We start from the raw sequence: 26,932 nt of genomic DNA on the forward strand, positions 1-26,932 counted from the left end.
TAATTTCCTCACTGGAGCGTGATCGGAAGATGCACGACTACTGGCACACGCTGGTAGACGCGCTCCTGGTGCCGGGGGACAAGTGGAAGCACAAGGCGAAGGCAGGGGAGGAGGAAGAGGTCACCAACGCAGCTGTGTCAGCGCCAGCACATCAGAAGGCAGGGTTAGCATGGCCGAAATGTGGAAAGCTTTGTCACCTCGCCGCAACAACCGGCCCCAACTGCTGATATGGAGCGTGTTAGCAGGAGGCAGCATTTGAACAACATGGTGGAACAGTATCTGTGCACACGACTACACGTACTGACTGATGGTTCTGCCCCATTCAACTTCTGGGTCTCCAAATTGTCCACATGGCCAGAGCTTGCCCTGTATGCCTTGGAGGTGCTGGCCTGCCCTGCAGCCAGTATACTCTCTGAACGTGTATTCAGCACGGCAGGAGGCGTCATTACAGACAGACGCAGCCGCCTGTCCACAGCCAACGTGGACAAGCTCACATTCATTAAAACGAACCAGGCCTGGATCCCACAAGACTTGTCTGTACCTTGTGCAGAATAGACATTTATACCACCATCAAACATACATTCTTGTACTCAAGTCAAGTGCAATAATTATTTTCTTTTTTTTTTATTTGTCCCAATATTTTGGGGGCTACCTACCCCAATAAAAAATAAAAAAACATTGTTGGCTGCCTCCACCTACAACAGGTAACATCTGCAGGGGACATCTACTACATTATCTGTACTCAGAGAGTTATCACTGTGTTATCTGTGGTGTTACATAGGACTGCAGGTGACATCTATCACATTATCTGTACTCAGAGAGTTATCACTGTGTTATCTGTAGTGTTACATAGGACTGCAGGTGACATCTACTACATTATCTGCACTCAGAGAGTTATCACTGTGTTATCTGTGGTGTTACATAGGACTGCAGGTGACATCTACTGCATTATCTGTACTCAGAGAGCTATCACTGTGTTATCTGTGGTGTTACATAGGACTGCAGGTGACATCCACTACATTATCTGTTCTCAGAGAGTTATCACTGTGTTATCTGAGGTGTTACATAGGACTGCAGGTGACATCTACTACAATGTGTGTACTCAGAGAGTTATCACTGTGTTATCTGTGGTGTTACATAGGACTGCATGTGGAATCTACTACATTATCTATATTCAGAGAGTTATCATTGTCTTATCTGTGGTGTTACATAGGACTGCAGGTGACATCTACTACATTATCTGTTCTCAGAGAGTTATCACTGTGTTGTCTGTGGTGTTACATAGGACTGCAGGTGACATCTATCACATTATCTGTACTCAGAAAGCTATCACTGTGTTATCAGCGGTGTTACATAGGACTGCAGGTGACATCTACTACATTATCTGTACTCAGAGAGGTATCACTGTGTTATCTGTGGTGTTACATAGGACTGCAGGTGACATCTATCACATTATCTGTACTCAGAGAGTTATCACTGTGTTATCTGTGGTGTTACATAGGACTGCAGGTGACATCTACTACATTATCTGTACTCAGAGAGTTATCACTGTGCTATCTGTGGTGTTACATAGGACTGCAGGTGACATCTACTACATTATCTGTACTCAGAGAGGTATCACTGTGTTATCTGTGGTGTTACATAGGACTGCAGGTGACATCTACTACATTATCTGTACTCAGAGAGTTATCACTGTGTTATCTGTGGTGTTACATAGGACTGCAGGGAACATCTACTACATTATCTGTACTCTGAGAGTTATCACTGTTATCTGTAGTGTTACATAGGACTGCAGAGACATCTACTACATTATCTGTACTCAGAGAGTTATCACTGTGTTATCGGTGGTGTTACATAGGACTGCAGGTGACATCTATTATATTATCTGTACTCAGAGAGTTATCACTGTGTTATCTGTGGTGTTACATAGGACTGTAGGTGACATCTACTACATTATTTGTACTCAGAGAGTTATCACTGTGTTATCGGTGGTGTTACGTAGGACTGCAGGTGGCATCTACTTCAATATGTGTACTCGCAGTGTTATCACTGTGTTGTCTGTGGTGTTACATAGGACTGCAGGTGACACCTACTACATTATCTGTACTCAGAGAGTTATCACTGTGTTATCTGTGGTGTTACATAGGACTGCAGGTGACACCTACTAAATTATCTGTACTCAGAGAGTTATCACTGTGTTATCTGTGGTGTTACATAGGACTGCAGGTGACATCTACTACATTATCTGTACTCAGAGAGGTATCACTGTTATCTGTGGTGTTACATAGGACTGCAGGTGACACCTACTACATTATCTGTACTCAGAGAGTTATCACTGTGTTATCTGTGGTGTTACATAGGACTGCAGGTGACACCTACTACATTATCTGTACTCAGAGAGTTATCACTGTGTTATCTGTGGTGTTACATAGGACTGCAGGTGACACCTACTAAATTATCTGTACTCAGAGAGTTATCACTGTGTTATCTGTGGTGTTACATAGGTCTGCAGGTGACATCTACCACATTATCTGTACTCAGAGTTATCACTGTGTTATCTGTAGTGTTACATAGGACTGCAGGTGACATCTACTACATTATCTGCACCCAGAAAGTTATCACTGTGTTATCTGAGGTGTTACATAGGACTGCAGGTGACATCTATCACATTATCTGCACTCAGAAAGTTATCACTGTGTTATCTGTAGTGTTACATAGGACTGCAGGTGACATCTACGACATTATCTGTACTCAGAGAGTTATCACTGTGTTATCTGTGGTGTTACATAGGACTGCAGGTGACATCTACTACATTATCTGTACTCAGAGAGTCATCACTGTGTTATCTGTAGTGTTACATAGGACTGCAGGTGACATCTACTACATTATCTGTACTTAGAGAGTTATCACTGTGTTATCTGTAGTGTTACATAGGACTGCAGGTGACATCTATCACATTATCTGTACTCAGAGAGTTATCACTGTGTTATCTGTAGTGTTACATAGGACTGCAGGTGACATCTACTACATTATCTGCACTCAGAGAGTTATCACTGTGTTATCTGTGGTGTTACATAGGACTGCAGGTGACATCTACTACATTATCTTCACTCAGAGAGTTATCACTGTGTTATCTGAGGTGTTACATAGGACTGCAGGTGACATCTACTACATTATCTGTTCTCAGAGAGTTATCACTGTGTTGTCTGTGGTGTTACATAGGACTGCAGGTGACATCTATCACATTATCTGTACTCAGAGAGTTATCACTGTGTTATCAGCGGTGTTACATAGGACTGCAGGTGACATCTACTACATTATCTGTACTCAGAGAGGTATCACTGTGTTATCTGTGATGTTACATAGGACTGTAGGTGATATCTACTACATTATCTGTACTCATAGAGTTATCACTGTGTTATCTGTGGTGTTACATAGGACTGCAGGTGACATCTATCACATTATCTGTACTCAGAGAGTTATCACTGTGTTATCTGTGGTGTTACATAGTACTGCAAGTGACATTTACTACATTATCTATATTCAGAGAGGTATCACTGTGTTATCTGTGGTGTTACATAGGACTGCAGGTGACATCTACTACATTATCTGTACTCAGAGAGTTATCACTGTGTTATCTGTGGTGTTACATAGGACTGTAGGTGACATCAACTACATTATCTGTACTCAGAGAGTTATCCCTGTGTTATCTGTGGTGTTACATAGGACTGCAGGTGACATCTACTGCATTATCTGTACTCAGAGAGCTATCACTGTGTTATCTGTGGTGTTACATAGGACTGCAGGTGACATCTACTACATTATCTGTTCTCAGAGAGTTATCACTGTGTTATCTGAGGTGTTACATAGGACTGCAGGTGACATCTACTACAATGTGTGTACTCAGAGAGTTATCACTGCATTATCTGTGGTGTTACATAGGACTGCAGGTGACATCTACTACATTATCTGTACTCAGAGAGTTATCACTGTGTTATCTGTGGTGTTACATAGGACTGCATGTGAAATCTACTACATTATCTATATTCAGAGAGTTATCATTGTCTTATCTGTGGTGTTACATAGGACTGCAGGTGACATCTACTACATTATCTGTTCTCAGAGAGTTATCACTGTGTTGTCTGTGGTGTTACATAGGACTGCAGGTGACATCTACTACATTATCTGCACTCAGAGAGTTATCACTGTGTTATCGGTGGTGTTACATAGGACTGCAGGTGACATCTACTGCATTATCTGTACTCAGAGAGCTATCACTGTGTTATCTGTGGTGTTACATAGGACTGCAGGTGACATCTACTACATTATCTGTTCTCAGAGAGTTATCACTGTGTTATCTGAGGTGTTACATAGGACTGCAGGTGACATCTACTACAATGTGTGTACTCAGAGAGTTATCACTGCATTATCTGTGGTGTTACATAGGACTGCAGGTGACATCTACTACATTATCTGTACTCAGAGAGTTATCACTGTGTTATCTGTGGTGTTACATAGGACTGCATGTGAAATCTACTACATTATCTATATTCAGAGAGTTATCATTGTCTTATCTGTGGTGTTACATAGTACTGCAGGTGACATCTACTACATTATCTGTACTCTGAGAGTTATCACTGTTATCTGTAGTGTTACATAGGACTGCAGAGACATCTACTACATTATCTGTACTCAGAGAGTTATCACTGTGTTATCGGTGGTGTTACATAGGACTGCAGGTGACATCTATTATATTATCTGTACTCAGAGAGTTATCACTGTGTTATCTGTGGTGTTACATAGGACTGTAGGTGACATCTACTACATTATTTGTACTCAGAGAGTTATCACTGTGTTATCGGTGGTGTTACGTAGGACTGCAGGTGGCATCTACTTCAATATGTGTACTCGCAGTGTTATCACTGTGTTGTCTGTGGTGTTACATAGGACTGCAGGTGACACCTACTACATTATCTGTACTCAGAGAGTTATCACTGTGTTATCTGTGGTGTTACATAGGACTGCAGGTGACACCTACTAAATTATCTGTACTCAGAGAGTTATCACTGTGTTATCTGTGGTGTTACATAGGACTGCAGGTGACATCTACTACATTATCTGTACTCAGAGAGGTATCACTGTTATCTGTGGTGTTACATAGGACTGCAGGTGACACCTACTACATTATCTGTACTCAGAGAGTTATCACTGTGTTATCTGTGGTGTTACATAGGACTGCAGGTGACACCTACTACATTATCTGTACTCAGAGAGTTATCACTGTGTTATCTGTGGTGTTACATAGGACTGCAGGTGACACCTACTAAATTATCTGTACTCAGAGAGTTATCACTGTGTTATCTGTGGTGTTACATAGGTCTGCAGGTGACATCTACCACATTATCTGTACTCAGAGTTATCACTGTGTTATCTGTAGTGTTACATAGGACTGCAGGTGACATCTACTACATTATCTGCACCCAGAAAGTTATCACTGTGTTATCTGAGGTGTTACATAGGACTGCAGGTGACATCTATCACATTATCTGCACTCAGAAAGTTATCACTGTGTTATCTGTAGTGTTACATAGGACTGCAGGTGACATCTACGACATTATCTGTACTCAGAGAGTTATCACTGTGTTATCTGTGGTGTTACATAGGACTGCAGGTGACATCTACTACATTATCTGTACTCAGAGAGTCATCACTGTGTTATCTGTAGTGTTACATAGGACTGCAGGTGACATCTACTACATTATCTGTACTTAGAGAGTTATCACTGTGTTATCTGTAGTGTTACATAGGACTGCAGGTGACATCTATCACATTATCTGTACTCAGAGAGTTATCACTGTGTTATCTGTAGTGTTACATAGGACTGCAGGTGACATCTACTACATTATCTGCACTCAGAGAGTTATCACTGTGTTATCTGTGGTGTTACATAGGACTGCAGGTGACATCTACTACATTATCTTCACTCAGAGAGTTATCACTGTGTTATCTGAGGTGTTACATAGGACTGCAGGTGACATCTACTACATTATCTGTTCTCAGAGAGTTATCACTGTGTTGTCTGTGGTGTTACATAGGACTGCAGGTGACATCTATCACATTATCTGTACTCAGAGAGTTATCACTGTGTTATCAGCGGTGTTACATAGGACTGCAGGTGACATCTACTACATTATCTGTACTCAGAGAGGTATCACTGTGTTATCTGTGATGTTACATAGGACTGTAGGTGATATCTACTACATTATCTGTACTCATAGAGTTATCACTGTGTTATCTGTGGTGTTACATAGGACTGCAGGTGACATCTATCACATTATCTGTACTCAGAGAGTTATCACTGTGTTATCTGTGGTGTTACATAGTACTGCAAGTGACATTTACTACATTATCTATATTCAGAGAGGTATCACTGTGTTATCTGTGGTGTTACATAGGACTGCAGGTGACATCTACTACATTATCTGTACTCAGAGAGTTATCACTGTGTTATCTGTGGTGTTACATAGGACTGTAGGTGACATCAACTACATTATCTGTACTCAGAGAGTTATCCCTGTGTTATCTGTGGTGTTACATAGGACTGCAGGTGACATCTACTGCATTATCTGTACTCAGAGAGCTATCACTGTGTTATCTGTGGTGTTACATAGGACTGCAGGTGACATCTACTACATTATCTGTTCTCAGAGAGTTATCACTGTGTTATCTGAGGTGTTACATAGGACTGCAGGTGACATCTACTACAATGTGTGTACTCAGAGAGTTATCACTGCATTATCTGTGGTGTTACATAGGACTGCAGGTGACATCTACTACATTATCTGTACTCAGAGAGTTATCACTGTGTTATCTGTGGTGTTACATAGGACTGCATGTGAAATCTACTACATTATCTATATTCAGAGAGTTATCATTGTCTTATCTGTGGTGTTACATAGGACTGCAGGTGACATCTACTACATTATCTGTTCTCAGAGAGTTATCACTGTGTTGTCTGTGGTGTTACATAGGACTGCAGGTGACATCTACTACATTATCTGCACTCAGAGAGTTATCACTGTGTTATCGGTGGTGTTACATAGGACTGCAGGTGACATCTACTGCATTATCTGTACTCAGAGAGCTATCACTGTGTTATCTGTGGTGTTACATAGGACTGCAGGTGACATCTACTACATTATCTGTTCTCAGAGAGTTATCACTGTGTTATCTGAGGTGTTACATAGGACTGCAGGTGACATCTACTACAATGTGTGTACTCAGAGAGTTATCACTGCATTATCTGTGGTGTTACATAGGACTGCAGGTGACATCTACTACATTATCTGTACTCAGAGAGTTATCACTGTGTTATCTGTGGTGTTACATAGGACTGCATGTGAAATCTACTACATTATCTATATTCAGAGAGTTATCATTGTCTTATCTGTGGTGTTACATAGTACTGCAGGTGACATCTACTACATTATCTGTTCTCAGAGAGTTATCACTGTGTTGTCTGTGGTGTTACATAGGACTGCAGGTAACATCTACTACATTATCTGTACTCAGAGAGTTATCACTGTTATCTGTGGTGTTACATAGGACTGCAGGTGACATCTACTACATTATCTGTACTCAGAGAGTTATCACTGTGTTATCTGTGGTGTTACATAGGACTGCATGTGAAATCTACTACATTATCTATATTCAGAGAGTTATCATTGTCTTATCTGTGGTGTTACATAGGACTGCAGGTGACATCTACTACATTATCTGTTCTCAGAGAGTTATCACTGTGTTGTCTGTGGTGTTACATAGGACTGCAGGTGACATCTACTACATTATCTGCACTCAGAAAGTTATCACTGTGTTATCTGAGGTGTTACATAGGACTGCAGGTGACATCTACTACATTATCTGTACTCAGAGAGCTATCACTGTGTTATCTGTGGTGTTACATAGGACTGCAGGTGACATCTACTACATTATCTGCGCTCAAAAAATGTTATAAACTAAACTACAGGTATGTTACTACATTTTCTGTAAAAAGGGGCGTGTCCTCAGGTGGTGGACGCAATACATGGCTTGCCCTGGGTGCTAGTAACCCACGCTACGCCACTGTGTGAAAGCTTTCTCAGTTTAGGGAGTGGAGAGGGTCACGTTACCAGTTAGGGACGGAAACCATAGACGAAAGCTTTTTAGCAGAGAACCATATTGGATGTTTGAATTAGGAAGCTGTTTTCCCAAAGGTCTAAACAAGAAGTATGATTTGATTTTACGGTATCACTAGTATTGTTTGTGCACAATTTGTTTTATTCAGAATTTTTCTTTTTCCATGTTTTATGTGATACAAGTTCCAATGTGATTGTTGGGATGTGTAGTTATATGGAGGGGGCCACTCTTTGCAATTGATGTCATAAGTAAGGACTGAAACGCATAGACATTGCATGTGAATCTTGTCCATGGATTTTGCCGCGAACTAATAAAGAAAACCGCATTTTATCGGAAGCTGGATTTTCACCATTATTTCCTCTACTAAACATGCTGTATTGTACTGCATTGTCCCTCAGTGTATTATAGGCCTCCGTAGCTGCCAGTACCCAAGGGCTTTACAAGACTTGTGGTTGCCATGGCAACCATCGGGATGCCACCATCGCAGCGTAAGGACCCGATAGGGTGAGATAGGGACCGATAGGGGGAGAGAGGGAGCCCCTTCACTGTGCGAACCTTCTATATTCCATGTCTATCATTGATCGCGGCACATCATTCCAGTTGTGGCTGTATACGCTACATGTAGTAAGCTCCCCCTAGTGGTTACTGTATAATCTGTATGTAGTGAGCTCCCTCTAGTGGTGGCTGTATAATCTGTATGTAGTGAGCTCCCCCTAGTGGTGACTGTATAATCTGTATGTAGTGAGTTCCCTCTAATGGTGGCTGTATATATCTGTATGTAGTAATCTCCTGAGCCTCCCCTAGTTGTGGTTGTATATATCTGCATGTAGTAATCTCCTGAGCTCCCCCTAGTGGTGTCTGTATATATCTGTATGTAGTAATCTCCTGAGCTCCCTCTGGTGGTGGCTGTATATATCTGTATGTAGTAATCTCCTGAGCTCCCTCTAGAGGTGACTGTATATATCTGTATGTAGTAATCTCCTGAGCTCCCTCTAGTGGTGGCTGTATATATCTGTATGTAGTAATCTCCTGAGCTCTCTCTAGTGGTGGCTGTATATATCTGTATGTAGTAATCTCCTGAGCTTCCTCTAGTGGTGGCTGTATATATCTGTATGTAGTAATCTCCTGAGCTCCCTCTAGTGGTGGCTGTATATATCTGTATGTAGTAATCTCCTGAGCTCCCTCTAGTGGTGGCTGTATATATCTGTATGTAGTAATCTCCTGAGCTCCCTCTAGTGGTGGCTGTATATATCTGTATGTAGTAATCTCCTGAGCTCCCTCTAGTGGTGGCTGTATACATCTGTATGTAGTAATCTCCTGATCTCCCTCTAGTGGTGGCTGTATATATCTGTATGTAGTAATCTCCTGAGCTCCCTCTAGTGGTGGCTGTATATATCTGTATGCAGTAATCTCCTGAGCTCCCTCTAGTGGTGGCTGTATATATCTGTATGTAGTAATCTCCTGAGCTCCCTCTAGTGGTGGCTGTATATATCTGTATGTAGTAATCTCCTGAGCTCCCTCTAGTGGTGGCTGTATATATCTGTATGTAGTAATCTCCTGAGCTCCCTCTAGTGGTGGCTGTATATATCTGTATGTAGTAATCTCCTGAGCTCCCTCTAGTGGTGGCTGTATATATCTGTATGTAGTAATCTCCTGAGCTCCCTCTAGTGGTGGCTGTATAATCTGTATGTAGTGAGCTCCCTCTAGTGGTGACTGTATAATCTGTATGTAGTGAGCTCCCCCTAGTGGTGGCTGTATAATCTGTATGTAGTGAGCTCCCTCTAGTGGTGACTGTATAATCTGTATGTAGTGAGCTCCCTCTAGTGGTAGCTGTATATATCTGTATGTAGTAATCTCCTGAGCTCCCTCTAGTGGTGGCTGTATATATCTGTATGTAGTAATCTCCTGAGCTCCCTCTAGTGGTGGCTGTATATATCTGTATGTAGTAATCTCCTGAGCTCCCTCTAGTGGTGGCTGTATAACCTGTATGTAGTGAGCTCCCTCTAGTGGTGGCTGTATAATCTGTATGTAGTGAGCTCCCCCTAGTGGTGGCTGTATAATCTGTATGTAGTGAGCTCCCTCTAGTGGTGGCTGTATAATCTGTAGGTAGTGAGCTCCCTCTAGTGATGGCTGTATAATCTGTATGTAGCGAGCTCCCTCTAGTGGTGACTGTATAATCTGTATGTAGTGAGTTCCCTCTAGTGGTGACTGTGTAATCTGTATGTAGTGAGCTCCCCCTAGTGGTGACTGTGTAATCTGTATGTAGTGAGCTCCCTCTAGTGGTAGCTGTATAATCAGATGATTTTCCTATTTCATGACGTAAAGTCATGATTTTATTAAAGACACGGAGGCGAGTATTGCTATTCTCCTTCTTTACTCTGACCAATAGCAGCAAAGAAAAATATTGAAACATGTGACCAGCCCCTCCCCATAGTCCCAGTATATCAGGCAACACCGCCTGCAGAACCTCCTCTTTCTTTGTAAACCAAGTCCGAAAAGTCCAACTGAACCGCAAACCAGGAAAACCGGAACAGCCTGGGAACAAAACCGCCATCCATCCGGAAGCAAACTGGGAACCACTGGAAACAACACCGAAGGATGCTTCTCAACCTGTCCACCTCACACGATCGGCTGGAACTGAACTGCCGACCCTCCGAACCATGACGTAGACCAATGAATACAGCACAGTATGCCGGTCTCAACCTGAAAGGTGAAAAAACAGAGAAATGATAGAAACAGATTGGGGCATTGTATCCAAAATCAAATGGTTGCAACAAACCTACTCAGGAAAAGCTCATAGAGATAAAACCAATATGCCAATGACACACAATCAAAATCAGTCATAGTACAAACCTAAACATAGGGAGATAACACAGGGTGGGCAATACTCGCCTCCGTGTCTTTAATAAAATCATGGAATAGCCTGGGTTGGACGGCACTCCTCTGGTGTCCTTTTGGTACGGTGCTCAATGGTAATTTGAGGTAATATAGTGAAGGAAACCATGGCACTCGTTTATAGTAGTTTTGAAAATTAGTATTTTTCATTTCATAATATTTCATATCATTTTCATTTCATCATTTATCATTCTATTTTTGTCGGCATCCAGGAATATAATTTGCACAGACTGGCCAACGTTTCGGTCCTAGTATGGGACCTTGATCACGGCCTGGAGTAAAATATAATGCAATATATCAGGGTATATTTTACGTGATGAAAACATACATTTAGTTCATAGTATGTACAGCAAAAAATGTCCAATGTCTCATATATGGGGACACAGAGGATGGGTAAAAGGCATACTTTCAACTCATATTAGCATCATCAATAGTACAGTTACTTTGAGAGAGATATATAAAGACATATATAGTCAAACGCATCGGTGATTAGCAGTGAAGAAAACTGTAGAGAAATCAGCAGCAGCCGGGATCTAAATACGCTTGGCGAGGTTAGCACGGGCAGAGTAGTGCAGGTCAGCAGAGCGTCTCAGGGGTGGCGTGGCCTATAAAGTGTGGCATAAGTTATACCATGTTATCAGTAATCAAATGGCAAGTCATAGTAAGGCTAGGTATATAAACACAAGGCAGATCTGTAGTATATGAGTAAGTAAGTAGAGGCCATGGTCAGGTCACCTGTGGGCATCTATTGGAGCTGCCGATGGTAGAGAGAACAACAAGGGTGCAGGCAGAGCGGCGAGATACAAGTAGTTAGAAGGTCCAGTATTTACCTTAGTCTTTGTTGCATGTTGCCTGTGTGGGATGCGCTGGCTTGCACTGCGCTTGTGTCCCTTTTGAATGGTGCCGCTGGTGCAGGCGGGCGTCCTGCGCACGTGTGCCCGGCTCCGTCGCACGCATGACATCATCACGCTCGGGCGAGTGACGTCACTACGGCAACGGCGTCCGTGCGCATGCGCAGTGGGCCGGCCGGGACCCGAGCTGGCAAAGTAGTATTGGCAGCGTAGTGAAAAGGGGATTGGATTACCCAGACATAGATAAGTTTAGTGATCATGATCTCAGAAGGCATATAGGGTGATGCAGTATGCCCCCTGGGAGAAAGACCAGTTACAGCAGGCTTTGGAATAAAAAATATAAAAATATAAAAATATATATATATGGGGACCCAACCAGGGTAGACGTTTGCTAGCAGGCATGACATGTTAATTTATACTAATTAATACCATAAGTCAATAGTGCTACATTTTATCTATATAGTCAAGACATATTATAAGTATTGGAGCAGCACAATCTATTTTTGTATACTGTATTGACGCCAGTACAGCTATGTTAAACTTATACTATATGGAATACTATACGGCTATGGTATATCTCATACTACCTGGTTGGGATGGACTTTATGAGTCATTTTGTCTGTGGAAGGTAACGGAGAAAATATGGTGTTAGTAAGCATATCATAACAGGTTGAAGATATAAACATTAACAAGTGATACAAAAAGCAAAAGAAATTACGAGGTTTTAATGTCCAATCCTATATGTCATACGATATAGTGATATAGATCACGATGTACAAAAGTCAAAGTTTTCTTCACTGCTAATCACCGATGCGTTTGACTATATATGTCTTTATATTTCTCTCTCAAAGTAACTGTACTATTGATGATGCTAATATGAGTTGAAAGTATGCCTTTTACCCATCCTCTGTGTCCCCATATATGAGACATTGGACATTTTTTGCTGTACATACTACGAACTAAATGTATGTTTTCATCATGTAAAATATACCCTGATATATTGCATTATATTTTACTCCAGGCCGTGATCAAGGTCCCATACTAGGACCGAAACGTTGGCCAGTCTGTGCAAATTATATTCCTGGATGCCGACAAAAATAGAATGATAAATGATGAAATGAAAATGATATGAAATATTATGAAATGAAAAATACAAATTTTCAAAACTACTATAAACGAGTGCCGTGGTTTCCTTCACTTTAATAAAATCATGACTTTACGTCATGAAATAGGAAAATCATTTGATTTTATTACAAGACCCGGAGGCTCGTATTGCAAGTTCAAAGTTAAGACAAATTATCAATGATAGATGAGAACACATGAGGACCCGGCCGAAAATAAAATTCTCTGAACGTGGACCAATCTGCCAATTTCAAAATGTCCTCCAGTCTGGCGCCAGAAACCGCCAAAGAGGTAGCAGATGCCCCCCTAGCGGAATGCGCCGAAAAAAGAGAAGTGTCCACGCTCGCCAATTCCATGACCCACTTCATCCACCTGGCCAGCGTGGGAGTGGTCACTGGGGCAAAAGGCCGAATGATAGACAGGAAGAGCTGAGGAAACTCCCGCGACCGATGAAGAGAAGTACGAGCTTCATATTCCTTGAGGCACGCCACGGGACAAAGTGAAGGCGAGGCCGGGAAAGCAGGATAAGCGACCAAACGTATATGGGTCTTAGTCCTCCTAGAGATGTCAAAGGAGACCCCATCCGGGGTATACGAGCGGGCATCATAATCCAAAGCCCGCACATCTGACACCCGCTTGCAGGAAATCAGGCAGAAAAGGGTGACAAGCTTTGCCGACAGCTGCCTCAGGAAAAGGTCTGCATTCTGAGGCCAAGAAGACAAAAAAGAAAGGACACGAGATACATCCCAAGTGGCAGAAAACCTAGGCCTCGGAGGACGAGACATCCGAGAGCCGCGTAAGAGACGGCAGACCAAAGGATGTTGACCCGCAGGAGTGCCGTCAAAACCTTGATGAGATGCAGAAATGGCCGATCTGAACAGGCTGATCGTGCGATAGGCCTTGCCCTGGTCAAATAAAGAAGACAGGAAATGCAAGATCTCCGTCACAGGTGCCGAAACGGGATCCAAGTCCCTAGCCACGCACCAGCGAGCCCAAGATCCCCAGGCTGATCTGTAAGATCTCCTGGTTCCTGGGGCCCATGCATTCTCCAAAAGGACTGTTCCCGAAACTCCCGGGACCTCCCAGGGTCCCCTGAAAGCCGACATGCCAACAGGCGCAGGGATCCGTCCAAGAGAAGAGGATGTGGTTGGTGATGCGGAACCGCAAAAGAGAGTCTAAGATATCGGGAGCAGGTACGGGATCTCTATCATCATCTCCAGAAGATGGGGAGACCACGATTGGGAGTTCCAAAATGGGACCAGAAGAACCAGATCCGCCACATACTGGCGCACTTGAATCAGGGTCCTGGGAATCAGCTGGAAGGGATGAAACGCGTAGAGCAGGCCCTTGGACCAATCCTGTAGGAACACGTCCACCGCTTCGGCCTCCGGGTCCGGGGGCCAGCTGTAGAAACGTTGCAGTTGCGTGTTCAGGCGGGAGGCAAACGGGTCGATGCAGAAAGGTCCCCAAAGCGACGCTAAGGAACGGAACACCGCTGGATCTAACTGCCAGTCGCTGGAGTCGGAAAGATACCGAGAACCCCAATCCGCACGAATGTTCTGGACGCCTGGAAGATATTCCGCCAAAACAATCAACTCCTTGTCTAGGCAATAGTCCCAGAAGTCCTTCGCCAAACGAGACAAGATGGTGGAGCGGGTGCCTCCCATGCCGACACATTGTCCATGCGTAGTTGAATGCAGGATCTGGCCGTGTTTCTCGTGAAGCTCTTGATCGCGAACGAACCTGCCAACAGTTCCAGCACATTGATATGGAATCCTACTTCGGTCTCTGACCAGCCGCCTCCAGTTGTGACCCCCTCGCAGTGAGCTCCCCAGCCCGACAGGCTGGCATCCGAATCCACCACGAAGTCGGACGATGCCCGAAAATAGCCTTGCCGTTCCAAGCTTGTAAATTGTGGATCCACCAGGATAGCTAATCCTTGGTCTCCTCGTCCAGGGAGATCCAATCCGTATAGGAAGCTCCCGCCCGCAGGTGGGAAATTTTCAGGCGCTGAAGAGCCCGGTAATGGAGTGGGGCCGGGAAAACCGCCTGGATAGATGAGGCCAGCAGACCTATGATCCTCGCCAGTTGGCACAAAGGGATCTGGGAAGATGACTTGGCTCTGCACAATTCCTTCCGTATCGACCGAACCTTGGCCGGTGGTAGGCTGAGTGTCCCTGCCGTGGAATCCACCAGAAACCCCAGGAACTCCATCTCGCGAGACGGGGTGAGGCAGGATTTCTCCTGATTGAGGAGGAAACCCAGATCCGACAGAAGATCCATGGTCCAGCGAAGGTGATTTAGCAACACCGACCGATTCTGGGCCATGACCAGAATGTCGTCCAAATACACGATGAGGCGAACTCCCCGACTGCGTAGCCATGCCATAGCCGGGCGCATCAACTTGGTGAAGCACCAGGGAGTTGAAGAGAGGCCGAACGGGAGGCACGTGAACCGCCAAATCCTGTCCTGCCAAGAGAAACAGAGAAGGTTTCGGATGCGTCCTCGACAGGGACAGTAAGATGCGTCCTTCAGGTCCAACTTGACCATCCAATCGCCCACCTGCAGAAGGTCCCGAAGGAGATGGATGCCCTCCATCTTAAAGTGGCGGTATCTGACGAACGCGTTGAGGGCGCGTAAATTGATGACTGGCCGTAGTTGGCCCCCTTTCTTCGCCACTAGGAAAATATTGCTGATTATCACAAAAGGGGACATCGGAGCCGGCTCTATGGCTCCCTTGCGGAAAAGATCCGACAGCTCTGAGTCGACCAGTATGCGGCTCTCCACCAACAGCACTACAGGGTGTGGAGGCGGGATGGACAGTGGGGAGGACGTCAGCTCGATGTGGAAACCCCTGACTGTGGATAGGACCCATTGGTCTGAGGTGATACGGGACCAAGCTGGAGAAAAAAGACGTAGTCTGCCCCCTACACAAACATTTAAAGAACTGAAATGAGTTGGAAGACTCACCGTAGGGGCGTGTGGAATTAAGAATCCCTCTGTATCCTCTTGAACGCCAGGAACTTCCCCGGGAAGGGAAAAAAGATGACGGCTCCCGTCTGTGCTCCTGGAAGGCAGATCTCTGAGAGAAGGAGCCTCGGCCCGAACCACGGGACTGAAACTGGGCACGGCCGGACAGGGGGCCCCTAAAGCTGCCGGCCCTGGTAGAGACCCTACCGTGGAAAACTCTCTTCATTGAGCTTTGGGCTTTGTCTAGGGCAGTGAAAGCTCCCACAAACCGCCCTAGGTCCTTAATGAAGGACTCTCCAAATAATAGGCCCTGGGCCTCCTTACCAGCCTCAGTAAGAGCTAGGTTAGATAACTTGGGCTCAATTTTGAAAAGAATGGCTTTACGCCTCTCTATAGCTAGGGACGTATTTACGTTACCCGCTATGCAAATGGCCCGTTGTACCCATTCGCGCAATTCCACAGGATCAACCTGCTTATTCTTGGCTTTTGCCACCTCCGCCAGGTCAAATAATTTAGCTAGCGGCCCAAAGATGTCAAGGAGCTTGTCCTGACAAGATCTTAACGCCGACTCTAGACCCCTACGCGGGTTCCAACTGGATTTTGCGAGGAACTGCGTCATTTTGGGGTCCACAGCAGGAGTCTCGCATACCTTATTAGGGATGACGGGTCTGGGGCATTCCGCCCTAAGCTTATTGCGAGCCTTTTTGGAAAGAGGGCAGCGCACTCGAGCCTCCAAATATTTGGAAACGTGCTCCAACGGCAACCACTCAGCAGAACGGGGATGGTGGAGCGAATCCGGGTCAAACAAGGGTTCCCCCGAGGGATCCGTTAAAGATGCAGGCATTCCATCTGCAGCGGACACTAGGGAGCTACACCCGGGTAGGGGGTTATTATCCATGACCCCCGAGGGGTCCTCCTCTGCCTCCTCAAAGGCGTCATCCATAGCCTCCTCATCGGATCCGACCTCAGAGTCGGAATCCAAATCCTGTTGTGCTCTAGCACATTTCCAATTGCGCGTGCGTTCTGCCTGACGCGTACAGGCTCTTTTGCGCGGACCCAGCGCGCCAACATTGGTGGAAACATCATCACCCTTATTTCTTTTTCTGGAGGCAGACGGCCCTGGCCCGGTGGGTGTTGACACCATGGCGGGCTGCGGGGTATGTGAGGTAGCCGGATGGGCAGCAAGGGCCTGGGCAATAGTTTGGGAGATGACCGAAGTCATAGACCCCATGGCTAGAGCAATGGCGCTGGACCGTGACGCCTGAAAATCTATGGATTGATCACTAGGGATCGGGACATGACCATCCTCCCCCGAAGGGGTTAATTCAACTAGAGGAACGTCCTCCTCTGCAGGGCCCTGCTCACTATGCACAGCTTTAGGCATGCTGACCTGCTGACAATATATATATCTATAAATGCCGAAATTATATATAATATATGGATGCACTAAATAGGCTGGGGACTATTAGACTGGCGATAGGGATTTGCCCCAGGCCAGTAAGAGAAGAAAAATGACGGAGAAACCTGAAAAGGAAAACCCCAGAGACGGACCGAGGCAGCAGGAGCTCCGATCTGCACAGACACACAGCGGAAGCGGAAGCGCCTGAGTTCTCGCGAGATCTCGGGCGCGCCTGCAAGTATGAGAGAGAGCAGACGGCAAGCCGCACGGAGGTAAGTAGCGGCGGGAAAATGGGCCGCTGGATAACAAAAAGGGGGGGGGAAGGGAAGAGGGCACAGTACAGGCGAACTAGGTGAAACAGGGAGATAAAAGCGTCCTACAGACTAAAGAGAGGGAGGCGCAGAATTAACCCCCCAATAGCCACAACGAGGACAAGGACATGAAAACATACGTAGTAAAACAAAGTGTCAACAATATATATATATATACCCCCAAAGAGCCCCCAAAGGGGGGAAAATGCAGAATACAGATAAAACTAAAACCCAAAAATAAAACAATATATATATATATACGTAGGTCTATATGAAAAAAGACAGAAGCAATAAATCTCACTACTTATCTCTGCGTCAGCAGCAAAGAAAGAGGAGGTTCTGTAGGCGGTGTTGCCTGATATACTGGGACTATGGGGAGGGGCTGGTCACATGTTTCAATATTTTTCTTTGCTGCTATTGGTCAGAGTAAAGAAGGAGAATAGCAATACGAGCCTCCGGGTCTTGTAATAAAATCTGTATGTAGTGAGCTCCCTCTAGTGGTGGTTGTATGATCTGTATGTAGTGAGCTCCCTCTAGTGGTAGCTGTATAATCTGTACGTAGTAAACTCCCTCTAGTGGTGGCTGTATAATCTGTATGTAGTGAGCTCCCTCTAGTGGTGGCTGTATGATCTGTATGTAGTGAGCTCCCTCTAGTGGTAGCTGTATAATCTGAACGTAGTAAGCTCCCTCTAGTGGTTGCTGTATAATCTGTATGTAGTGAGCTCCCCCTAGTGGTGACTGTATAATCTGTATGCAGTGAGCTCCCCCTAGTGGTGGCTGTATAATCTGTATGTAGTGAGCTCTCTTTAGTGGGGGCTGTATAATCTGTATGTAGTGAGCTCCCTCTAGTGGTGGCTGTATAATCTGTATGCAGTGAGCTCCCCCTAGTGGTGGCTGTATAATCTGTATGTAGTGAGCTCCCTCTACTGGTGACTGTATAATATCTACATATATAAGCAAAACTTCGTGGCACTCTGCCGTCCGTTTGCCGCTGGAAGTCGGGTTCCCACCCCATTTCAGTGAAGATAATAAAACTGCAGCAATTGCGTTGCAAAACAAGGAATACTTTAATTGATATTTGCGGCTGTGTACAATTATGACGTTTCGGCCATACATGAGGCGCTTTCCAGATAGTGAGAACGCACAAATTATCCCGACGCCCGCATCCTGGAGATCTATCACAACAAGCGGCAGAAGTCTGATGAAGGCCAATGTATGGCCGAAACGTCATAATTGTACACAGCCACAAATATCAATTAAAGTATTCCTTGTTTTGCAATGCAATTGCTGGAGTTTTTATATCTTCACTGTATAATATCTACGTTGTGAGCTCCCTCTAGTGGTAGTTGTATAATCTATATGTAGTGAGCTCCAATTAATGGTGCTGTATAATCTGTATATAGTGAGCTCACTCTAGTGGTGGCTGTATAATCTGTATGTAGTGAGCTCCCTCTAGTGGTGACTGTATAATCTGTATATAATGAGCTCCCTCTGGTGTTGGCTGTATAATTTGTATGTAGTGAGCTCCCTCTAGTGGTAGCTGTATAATCTGAACGTAGTAAGCTCCCTCTAGTGGTGGCTGTATAATCTGTATGTAGTGAGCTCCCTCTAGTGGTGGCTGTATAATCTGTATGTAGTGAGCTCCTCTAGTGGTGGCTGTATAATCTGTATGTACTGAGCTCCCTCTAGTGGTGGCTGTATAATCTGTATATAGTGAGCTCCCTCTAGTGGTGGCTGTATAATCTGTATGTAGTGAGTTCCCTCTAGTAATGGCTGTATTATCTGTATGTAGTAAGCTCCCTCTAGTGGTAGCTGTATAATCTGTATGTAGTGAGCTCCATCTAGTGGTGGCTGTATAATCTGTATGTAGTGAGCTCCCTCTAGTGATGGCTGTATAATCTGTATGTAGTGAGCTCCCTCTAGTGGTGGCTGTATAATCTGTATGTAGTGAGCTCCCTCTAGTGGTGGCTGTATAATCTGTATGTAGTGAGTTCCCTCTAGAAATGGCTGTATAATCAGATGATTTTCCTATTTCATGACGTAAAGTCATGATTTTATTAAAGACACGGAGGCGAGTATTGCAATTCTCCTTCTTTACTTCTGACCAATAGCAGCAAAGAAAATAGAAAAATATTGAAACATGTGAACAGCCCCTCCCCATAGTCCCCCTATAACAGGCCACACCGCCTGCAGAACCTCCTCTTTCTTTGTAAGTCCAAACCGAAAAGTCCAACTGAACCGCCAACCAGGAACCGGAACAGCCTGGGAACAAAAACCGCCATCCATCCGGAAGCGAACTGGAACAACAGGAACCACTCTGAAGAATCTCCTGAAGCTGTCCACATCACACGATCGGCTAGAACCAAACTGCCGACCCTCCGAACCAAGACGTAGACCACAGGATACCGCCTATTAGGCCGATCTCAACCTGAAAAAAGGCGAAAAAACAGAACCATGATAGAAGCAAATTGGGACATTGTATCCACAAACAAATGGTTGCGACAAACCTACTCAGGAAAAAACTCATAGAGTTAAAGCAATATGCAAATGATACACAGTCAAAATCATTCCTAGTTTAAAACCCAAATAGGGAGGGAAAACATAGGGTGGGCAATACTCGCCTCCGTGTCTTTAATAAAATCATGACTTTACGTCATGAAATAGGAAAATCATCAGATTTTATTACAAGACCCGGAGGCTCGTATTGCAAGTTCAAAGTTAAGATAAATTCTCAATAATTGATGAGAAAACGTGAGGACCTGGCTGAAAATAAAATTCCCTAAACGTGGATACTCTGGACCAGTCTGCCAATTTCAAAATGTCCTCCAGTCTGGCGCCAGAAACCGCCAAAGAGGTAGCAGATGCCCCCCTAGCGGAATGCGCCGAAAAATAAGAAGTGTCTACGCCCGCAAGTTCCATGATCCACTTCATCCACCTAGCCAGCGTGGGAGCGGTCACCGGGGCAAAAGGACGAATGGTAGAAAAGAAGTGATGCGGGAATTCACACGACCGATGAAGCGAAGTGCGAGCTTCATATTCCTTAAGGCACGCCACAGGACAAAGTGAAGGCGAGGAAAGCAGGATAAGCGACCGAACGTATGTGGGTCTTAGTCCTCCTAGAGATGTCAAAGGAGACCCCCTCCGGAGTATACGATCGGGCATCATAGTCCAAGGCCCGGACGTCTGACACCCGCTTGCAGGAAATCAGACAAAAAAGAGTGACGAGCTTCGCCGACAGTTGCCGTAGGGAAAGGTCCGCATTCTGAGGCCAAGAAGATAAAAAGGAAAGGACACAAGACACGTCCCAATGGCAGAAAATCTAGGCCTAGGAGGACGAGACATTCGAGAACCGCGCAAGAGACGACATACTAAAGGATGTTGCCCCGCAGGAGTACCATCAAAACCTTGATGAGAGGCAGAAATAGCCGATCTAAACAGGCTGATAGTGCGATAAGCCTTGCCCTGGTCAAACAAAGAAGATAGGAAATGTAAGATCTCCGTCACAGGTGCCGATACGGGATCCAAGTCCCTAGCCACGCACCAGCGAGCCCAAGAACCCCAGGCTGATCTGTAAGATCTTCTGGTGCCTGGGGCCCATGCATTTTCCAAAAGGACTCTAGCTGTTCCCGAAACTCCTGGGACCTCCCAGGGTCCCCTGAAATCCGACATGCCAGCAGGCGCAGGGATCCGTCTAAGAGAAGAGGATGTAGGTGGTGATTCGGACCTCGGAGGAGAGTCTGAGATGTCGGGAGCAGGTACGGAATCTCTGTCATCATCTCCAGAAGGTGGGGAAACCACGACTGGGAGTTCCAAAATGGGACCAGCAGCACCAGCTCCGCCGAATAACGTCGTACTTGAATCAGGGTCCTGGGAATCAGCTGGAATGGAGGAAACGCGTAGAGCAGATCTCTGGACCAATCCTGCAGGAACGCGCCCACCGCTTCGGCTTCCGGGTCCGGGCGCCAGCTGTAAAAGCGTTGTAGTTGCGAGTTCAGACTGGAAGCAAACAGGTCGATGCAGAAAGGACCCCAAACTGACATTAAGGAACGTAACACCGTTGGATCTAACTGCCAGTCGCTGGAATCGGAAAGATACCGAGAACTCCAATCCGCATGAATGTTCTGGATGCCTGGAAGATATTCCGCCAAAACAATCAACTCCTTGTCTAGGCAGTAGTCCCAGAAATCCTTCGCCAAACGAGACAAGATGGTGGAACGGGTTCCGCCCATGCCGTTGATGTACCTCACCGCTGACACATTGTCCATGCGTAGTTGGATGCAGGATCTGGCCGGGTCTCTCGTGAAGCTCTTGATCGCGAAAGATCCAGCCAACAGCTCCAGCGCATTGATATGGAATCCTGCCTCGGCCTCTGACCAACCGCCTCCAGTTGTGATCCCCTCGCAGTGAGCTCCCCAGCCCGACAGGCTGGCATCCGAAGCCACCACGAAATCCGGACGATGGCCGAAGATAGCCTTGCCGTTCCAAGCTTGCAAATTGTGGATCCACCAGGATAGCTCCTCCTTGGTCTCCTCGTCCAGAGAGATCCAATCCGCATAGGAAACTCCCGCCCGTAGGTGGGAAATTTTCAGGCGCTGAAGAGCCCGATAGTGAAGTGGAGCCGGAAAAACCGCCTGGATAGATGAGGCCAGCAGACCTATGATCCTGGCTAGTTGGCGCAAAGGGATCTGGGCAGATGACCTGGCTTTGCACAATTCTTCCGTATTGATCGAACCTTGGTTGGAGGTAGGCTGAGTGTTTCTGCTGTGGAATCCACCAGAAACCCCAAGAACTCCATCTCGCGAGACGGGGTGAGGCAGGATTTCTCCTGATTGATGAGGAAACCCAGATCCGACAGAAGATCCATGGTCCAACGAAGATGATTCAGTAGTACCGAACGATTCTGGGCCATGATCAGAATGTCGTCCAGATATACGATAAGGCGAACTCCTCGACTGCGTAGCCATGCCATAGCCGGGCGCATCAGCTTGGTGAAGCACCAGGGAGCTGAAGAGAGGCCGAATGGGAGGCACGTGAACCGCCAAATCCTGTCCTGCCAAGAGAAACAGAGAAGGTTCCTGGACGCGTCCTCTACTGGGACAGTAAGATAAGCGTCCTTCAGGTCCAACTTGACCATCCAATCGCCCATCTGTAGAAGGTCCCGAAGGAGATGGATGCCCTCCATCTTGAAATGGCGGTATCTGACAAACACGCTGAGGGCGCGTAAATTGATAACGGGCCGAAGTTGGCCCCCTTCTTTGCCACTAGAAATATATTGCTGATTACCACGTAAGGGGACACAGGAGCCGGTTCTATGGCTCCTTTGCGTACAAGATCTGACAGTTCTGAGTCGACCAGAATGCGGCTTTCCGCTGACAGCACCACAGGGTGTGGAGGTGGAATGGACAGTGGGGAGGAAATCAGCTCGATGTGGAAACCCCTGACCGTGGATAGGACCCATTGGTCTGAGGTAATACGTGACCAGGCTGGAGAAAAAAGACGTAGTCTGCCCCCTACACAAGCATTTAAAGAACTGAAATGAGTTGGTAGACTCACCGTAGGGACGTCTGGAATTAGGATTTCCTCTGTATCCTCTTGGACGCCAGGAACTTCCTCGTGAAGGGAAGAAAGATGACGGTTCCCGTCTATGCTCCTGGAAGGTAGATTTCTGAGAGAAGGAGCCTCGGCCCGAACCACGGGACTGAAACTGGGCACGGCCGGTCAGGCGGCCCCTAAAGCTGCCGGCCCTGGTAGAGACCCTACCGTGGAAAACTCTCTTCATAGAGCTTTGGGCCTTGTCTAGGGCAGTGAAAGCCCCCACAAACCTCCCTAGGTCCTTAATGAAAGGTTCTCCAAATAATAGGCCCTGGGCCTCCTTACCGGCCTCTGTAAGAGCCAGGTTGGATAGTTTGGGTTCGATTTTGAAAAGAATGGCTTTCCGCCTTTCTATAGCCAGGGACGTATTTACGTTCCCTGCTATGCAAATGGCACGTTGTACCCATTCGCGCAATTCCACAGGGTCAACCTGTTTGTTCTCTGCTTTTGCTACCTCCGCCAGGTCAAATAGTTTAGCTAGCGGGCCAAAGATGTCAAGGAGCTTATCCTGACAAGACCTTAACGCAGACTCCAGACCCCGACGCGGGTTCCAGCCGGATTTTGCGAGGAACTGCGTCATTTTGGGGTCGACAGCAGGAGTCTCGCATACCCTGTTAGGGATGACAGGTCTGGGGCATTCCGCCCTAAGCTTATTGCGAGCCTCTTTGGAAAGAGGGCAGCGCACTCGAGCCTCCAAATATTTGGAAACGTGCTCCAACGGTAACCACTCAGCCGAACGGGGGTGGTGGAGCGAATCTGGGTCGAACAAGGGTTCCCCAGAGGGGTCCGTTAAAGATGCAGGCATTCCTTCTGCAGCGGACATTAGGGAACTACACCCGGGTAGGGGGTTATCATCCATGACCCCTGATGGGTCCTCCTCTGCCTCCTCAAAGGCGTCATCCATAGCCTCCTCCTCGGATTCGACCTCAGAGTCGGAATCCAATTCCTGTACTGCTCTAGCACTTTTCCAATTGTGCGTGCGTTCTGCCTGACGCGTACAGGCTCTCTTGCGCAGACCAAGCGCGCCAACATTGGTGGAAACATCATCACCCTTATTATTTCTTTTTCTGGAGGCAGAAATCCCTGGCCCGGTGGGTGAGGACACCATGGCGGGCTGCGGGGTATGGGAGGTAGTCGGATGGGCAGCAAGGGCCTGGGCAATAGTTTGGGATATGACCGAAGTCATAGATCCCATGGCTGCAGCTATGGCGCTAGACAGTGACGCCTGAAAATCAATGGATTGGTCACAAGGGGCCAGAGCATGATCATCCTCCCCCGCAGGGGTTAATTCAGCTAGAGGAAAGTCCTCTTCTGCAGGGCCCTGGCCACTATGCACATTTTTTGGCATATTGACCTGCTGGAAAGTTATGACTGAGAATAGAATAATCTATAATAAGTAATACTGAACCAGCTCTGCTATATGCTGGCGATAGGGTAGTTGAGGGTTAATATGCTGGCGATGGGGGAGTAGAGGGTTAATGTGCTGGCGATAGGGATTTGCCCCAGGGCAGAGAGAAAAGGAATAAGCCGAAAAAACCTTGAAAGGAAGAGCCGAGGAACGGGTTGAGGCGGCAGGCAGCTCCGATCCACACAGACGTACAGCGGAAGCGGAAGCGGCCGAGATCTCGCGATATCTCGGGCGCGCCTGCAAGTAAGAGAGGGAGAGCCGCCGCAGCCGCACAGAGGTAAGAAACGGCGGGAATTTGGTCCGTCCGACAAGGGGGGAAGGAACAGAGGAGGGCACAGTAAGGCTGAACAAGGGAAGATAAGGATGAAAGTGCTCCACAATAAAGAGAGGGAAGGCGCAAAATTAACTCCCTGATAACCAAACAGGCGATGAGAGGGAAAAACCTAATAAACAGAGGGACAAAAAATATATATATATATATATATATATATATATATATTCACTCTAGAATAGCCCCAAAAGGGGGAAGCAAGTACAGATAAAAAACTAAAACCCCCAAAATAAAAAACTAGGAATATGGGTCGCAATAAATCCCACTACTTATCTGCGGTCAGCAGCAAAGAAAGAGGAGGTTCTGCAGGCGGTGTGGCCTGTTATAGGGGGACTATGGGGAGGGGCTGTTCACATGTTTCAATATTTTTCTATTTTCTTTGCTGCTATTGGTCAGAAGTAAAGAAGGAGAATGCAATACGAGCCTCCGGGTCTTGTAATAAAATCTGTATGTAGTGAGCTCCCCCTAGTGGTGACTGTATAATCTGTATGTAGTGAGCTCCCTCTACTGGTGACTGTATAATATGTATGTAGCGAGCTCCCTCTACTGGTGACTGTATAATATGTATGTAGTGAGCTCCCTCTACTGGTGACTGTATAATATCTACATATATAAGCAAAACTTCGTGGCACTCTGCCGTCCGTTTGCCGCTGGAAGTCGGGTTCCCACCCCGTTTCAGTGAAGATATAAAAACTCCAGCAATTGCGTTGCAAAACAAGGAAGACTAATTGATATTTGCGGCTGTGTACAATTATGACGTTTTGGCCATACATGAGGCGCTTTCCAGATTGAGCTCCCTCTAGTGGTGGCTGTATATATCTGTATGTAGTAATCTCCTGAGCTCCCTCTAGTGGTGGCTGTATATATCTGTATGTAGTAATCTCCTGAGCTTCCTCTAGTGGTGGCTGTATATATCTGTATGTAGTAATATCCTGAGCTCCCTCTAGTGGTGGATGTATATATCTGCATGTAGTAATCTCCTGAGCTCCCTCTAGTGGTGGCTGTATATATCTGTATGTAGTAATCTCCTGGGCTCCCTCTAATGGTGGCTGTATATATCTGTATGTAGTAATCTTCTGAGCTCCCTCTAGTGGTGGCTGTATATATCTGTATGCAGTAATCTCCTGAGCTCCCCCTAGTGGTGGCTGTATATATCTGTATGTAGTAATCTCCGAGCTCTCTCTAGTGGTGGCTGTATATATCTGTATGTAGTAATCTCCTGAGCTCCCTCTAGTGGTGACTGTATATATCTGTATGTAGTAATCTCCTGAGCTCCCTCTAGTGGTGGCTGTATATATCTGTATGTAGTGAGCTCCCTTTAATGGTGCTGTATATTCTGTATGTAGTGAGATATCCCTAGTGATGGCTGTATAATCTGTATGTAGGAAACTGAAGAAAAATAACTGAAATAAAGTGGCCATGGTGGCTCCCGACATCCTCCATTGTATGCATTTTTGCTGGGGATTGCCGCTAGCAACGGATCACATGCGGAGGAATTGCTCCCCCGGTTACAAACATGCTACAGTGTTTGGGGTTTTTGAGCATTTGCTCCCATGGCCACTTTATGTCAGTTATTTTTCTTGAATTGTTTAGAATGTGCCATTGCGTACTGCTGGTAGCATTCTGTTGCACCTGGTAGCCTGTGTCACATGGCCTGTTATAGGTGGAGCTTACAGCCTTATCATCTCTCCCACTGCCTGAGTGATCTCACTTTGGAGGTATGTGGGAGTTGGCCGTAAGTGTTATCTTAGCACCTCTCAGACCGTTGTTCACACTCCGTAGGTAGCTTAGTGGTAGGAACCCGTAGCGCCCTCTAGTGGTGGATGTATAATCTGTATGTAGTGATCTCCCTCTAGTGGTGGCTGTATAATCTGTATG

The 26,932-nt window shown here is 46.0% G+C and overlaps 1 protein-coding gene across 1 annotated transcript in view; it reads left to right on the forward strand.

Moving 5' to 3' along the window:
- Window positions 1-23,935: 23,935 nt before the first annotated feature.
- Window positions 23,936-26,932, forward strand: part of LOC120987316 — an 80,278-nt gene continuing 77,281 nt past the window's right edge. Inside the window, exon 1 of the mRNA XM_040415885.1 lies at window positions 23,936-24,035. Within this exon, the coding sequence (XP_040271819.1) occupies window positions 23,936-24,035 (100 nt within the window). The remainder of the gene's footprint in view (window positions 24,036-26,932) is intronic.

This window comes from Bufo bufo, chromosome 1, assembly GCF_905171765.1.
Source record: "Bufo bufo chromosome 1, aBufBuf1.1, whole genome shotgun sequence".
In the NCBI taxonomy this organism is placed as follows: Eukaryota; Metazoa; Chordata; class Amphibia; order Anura; family Bufonidae; genus Bufo; species Bufo bufo.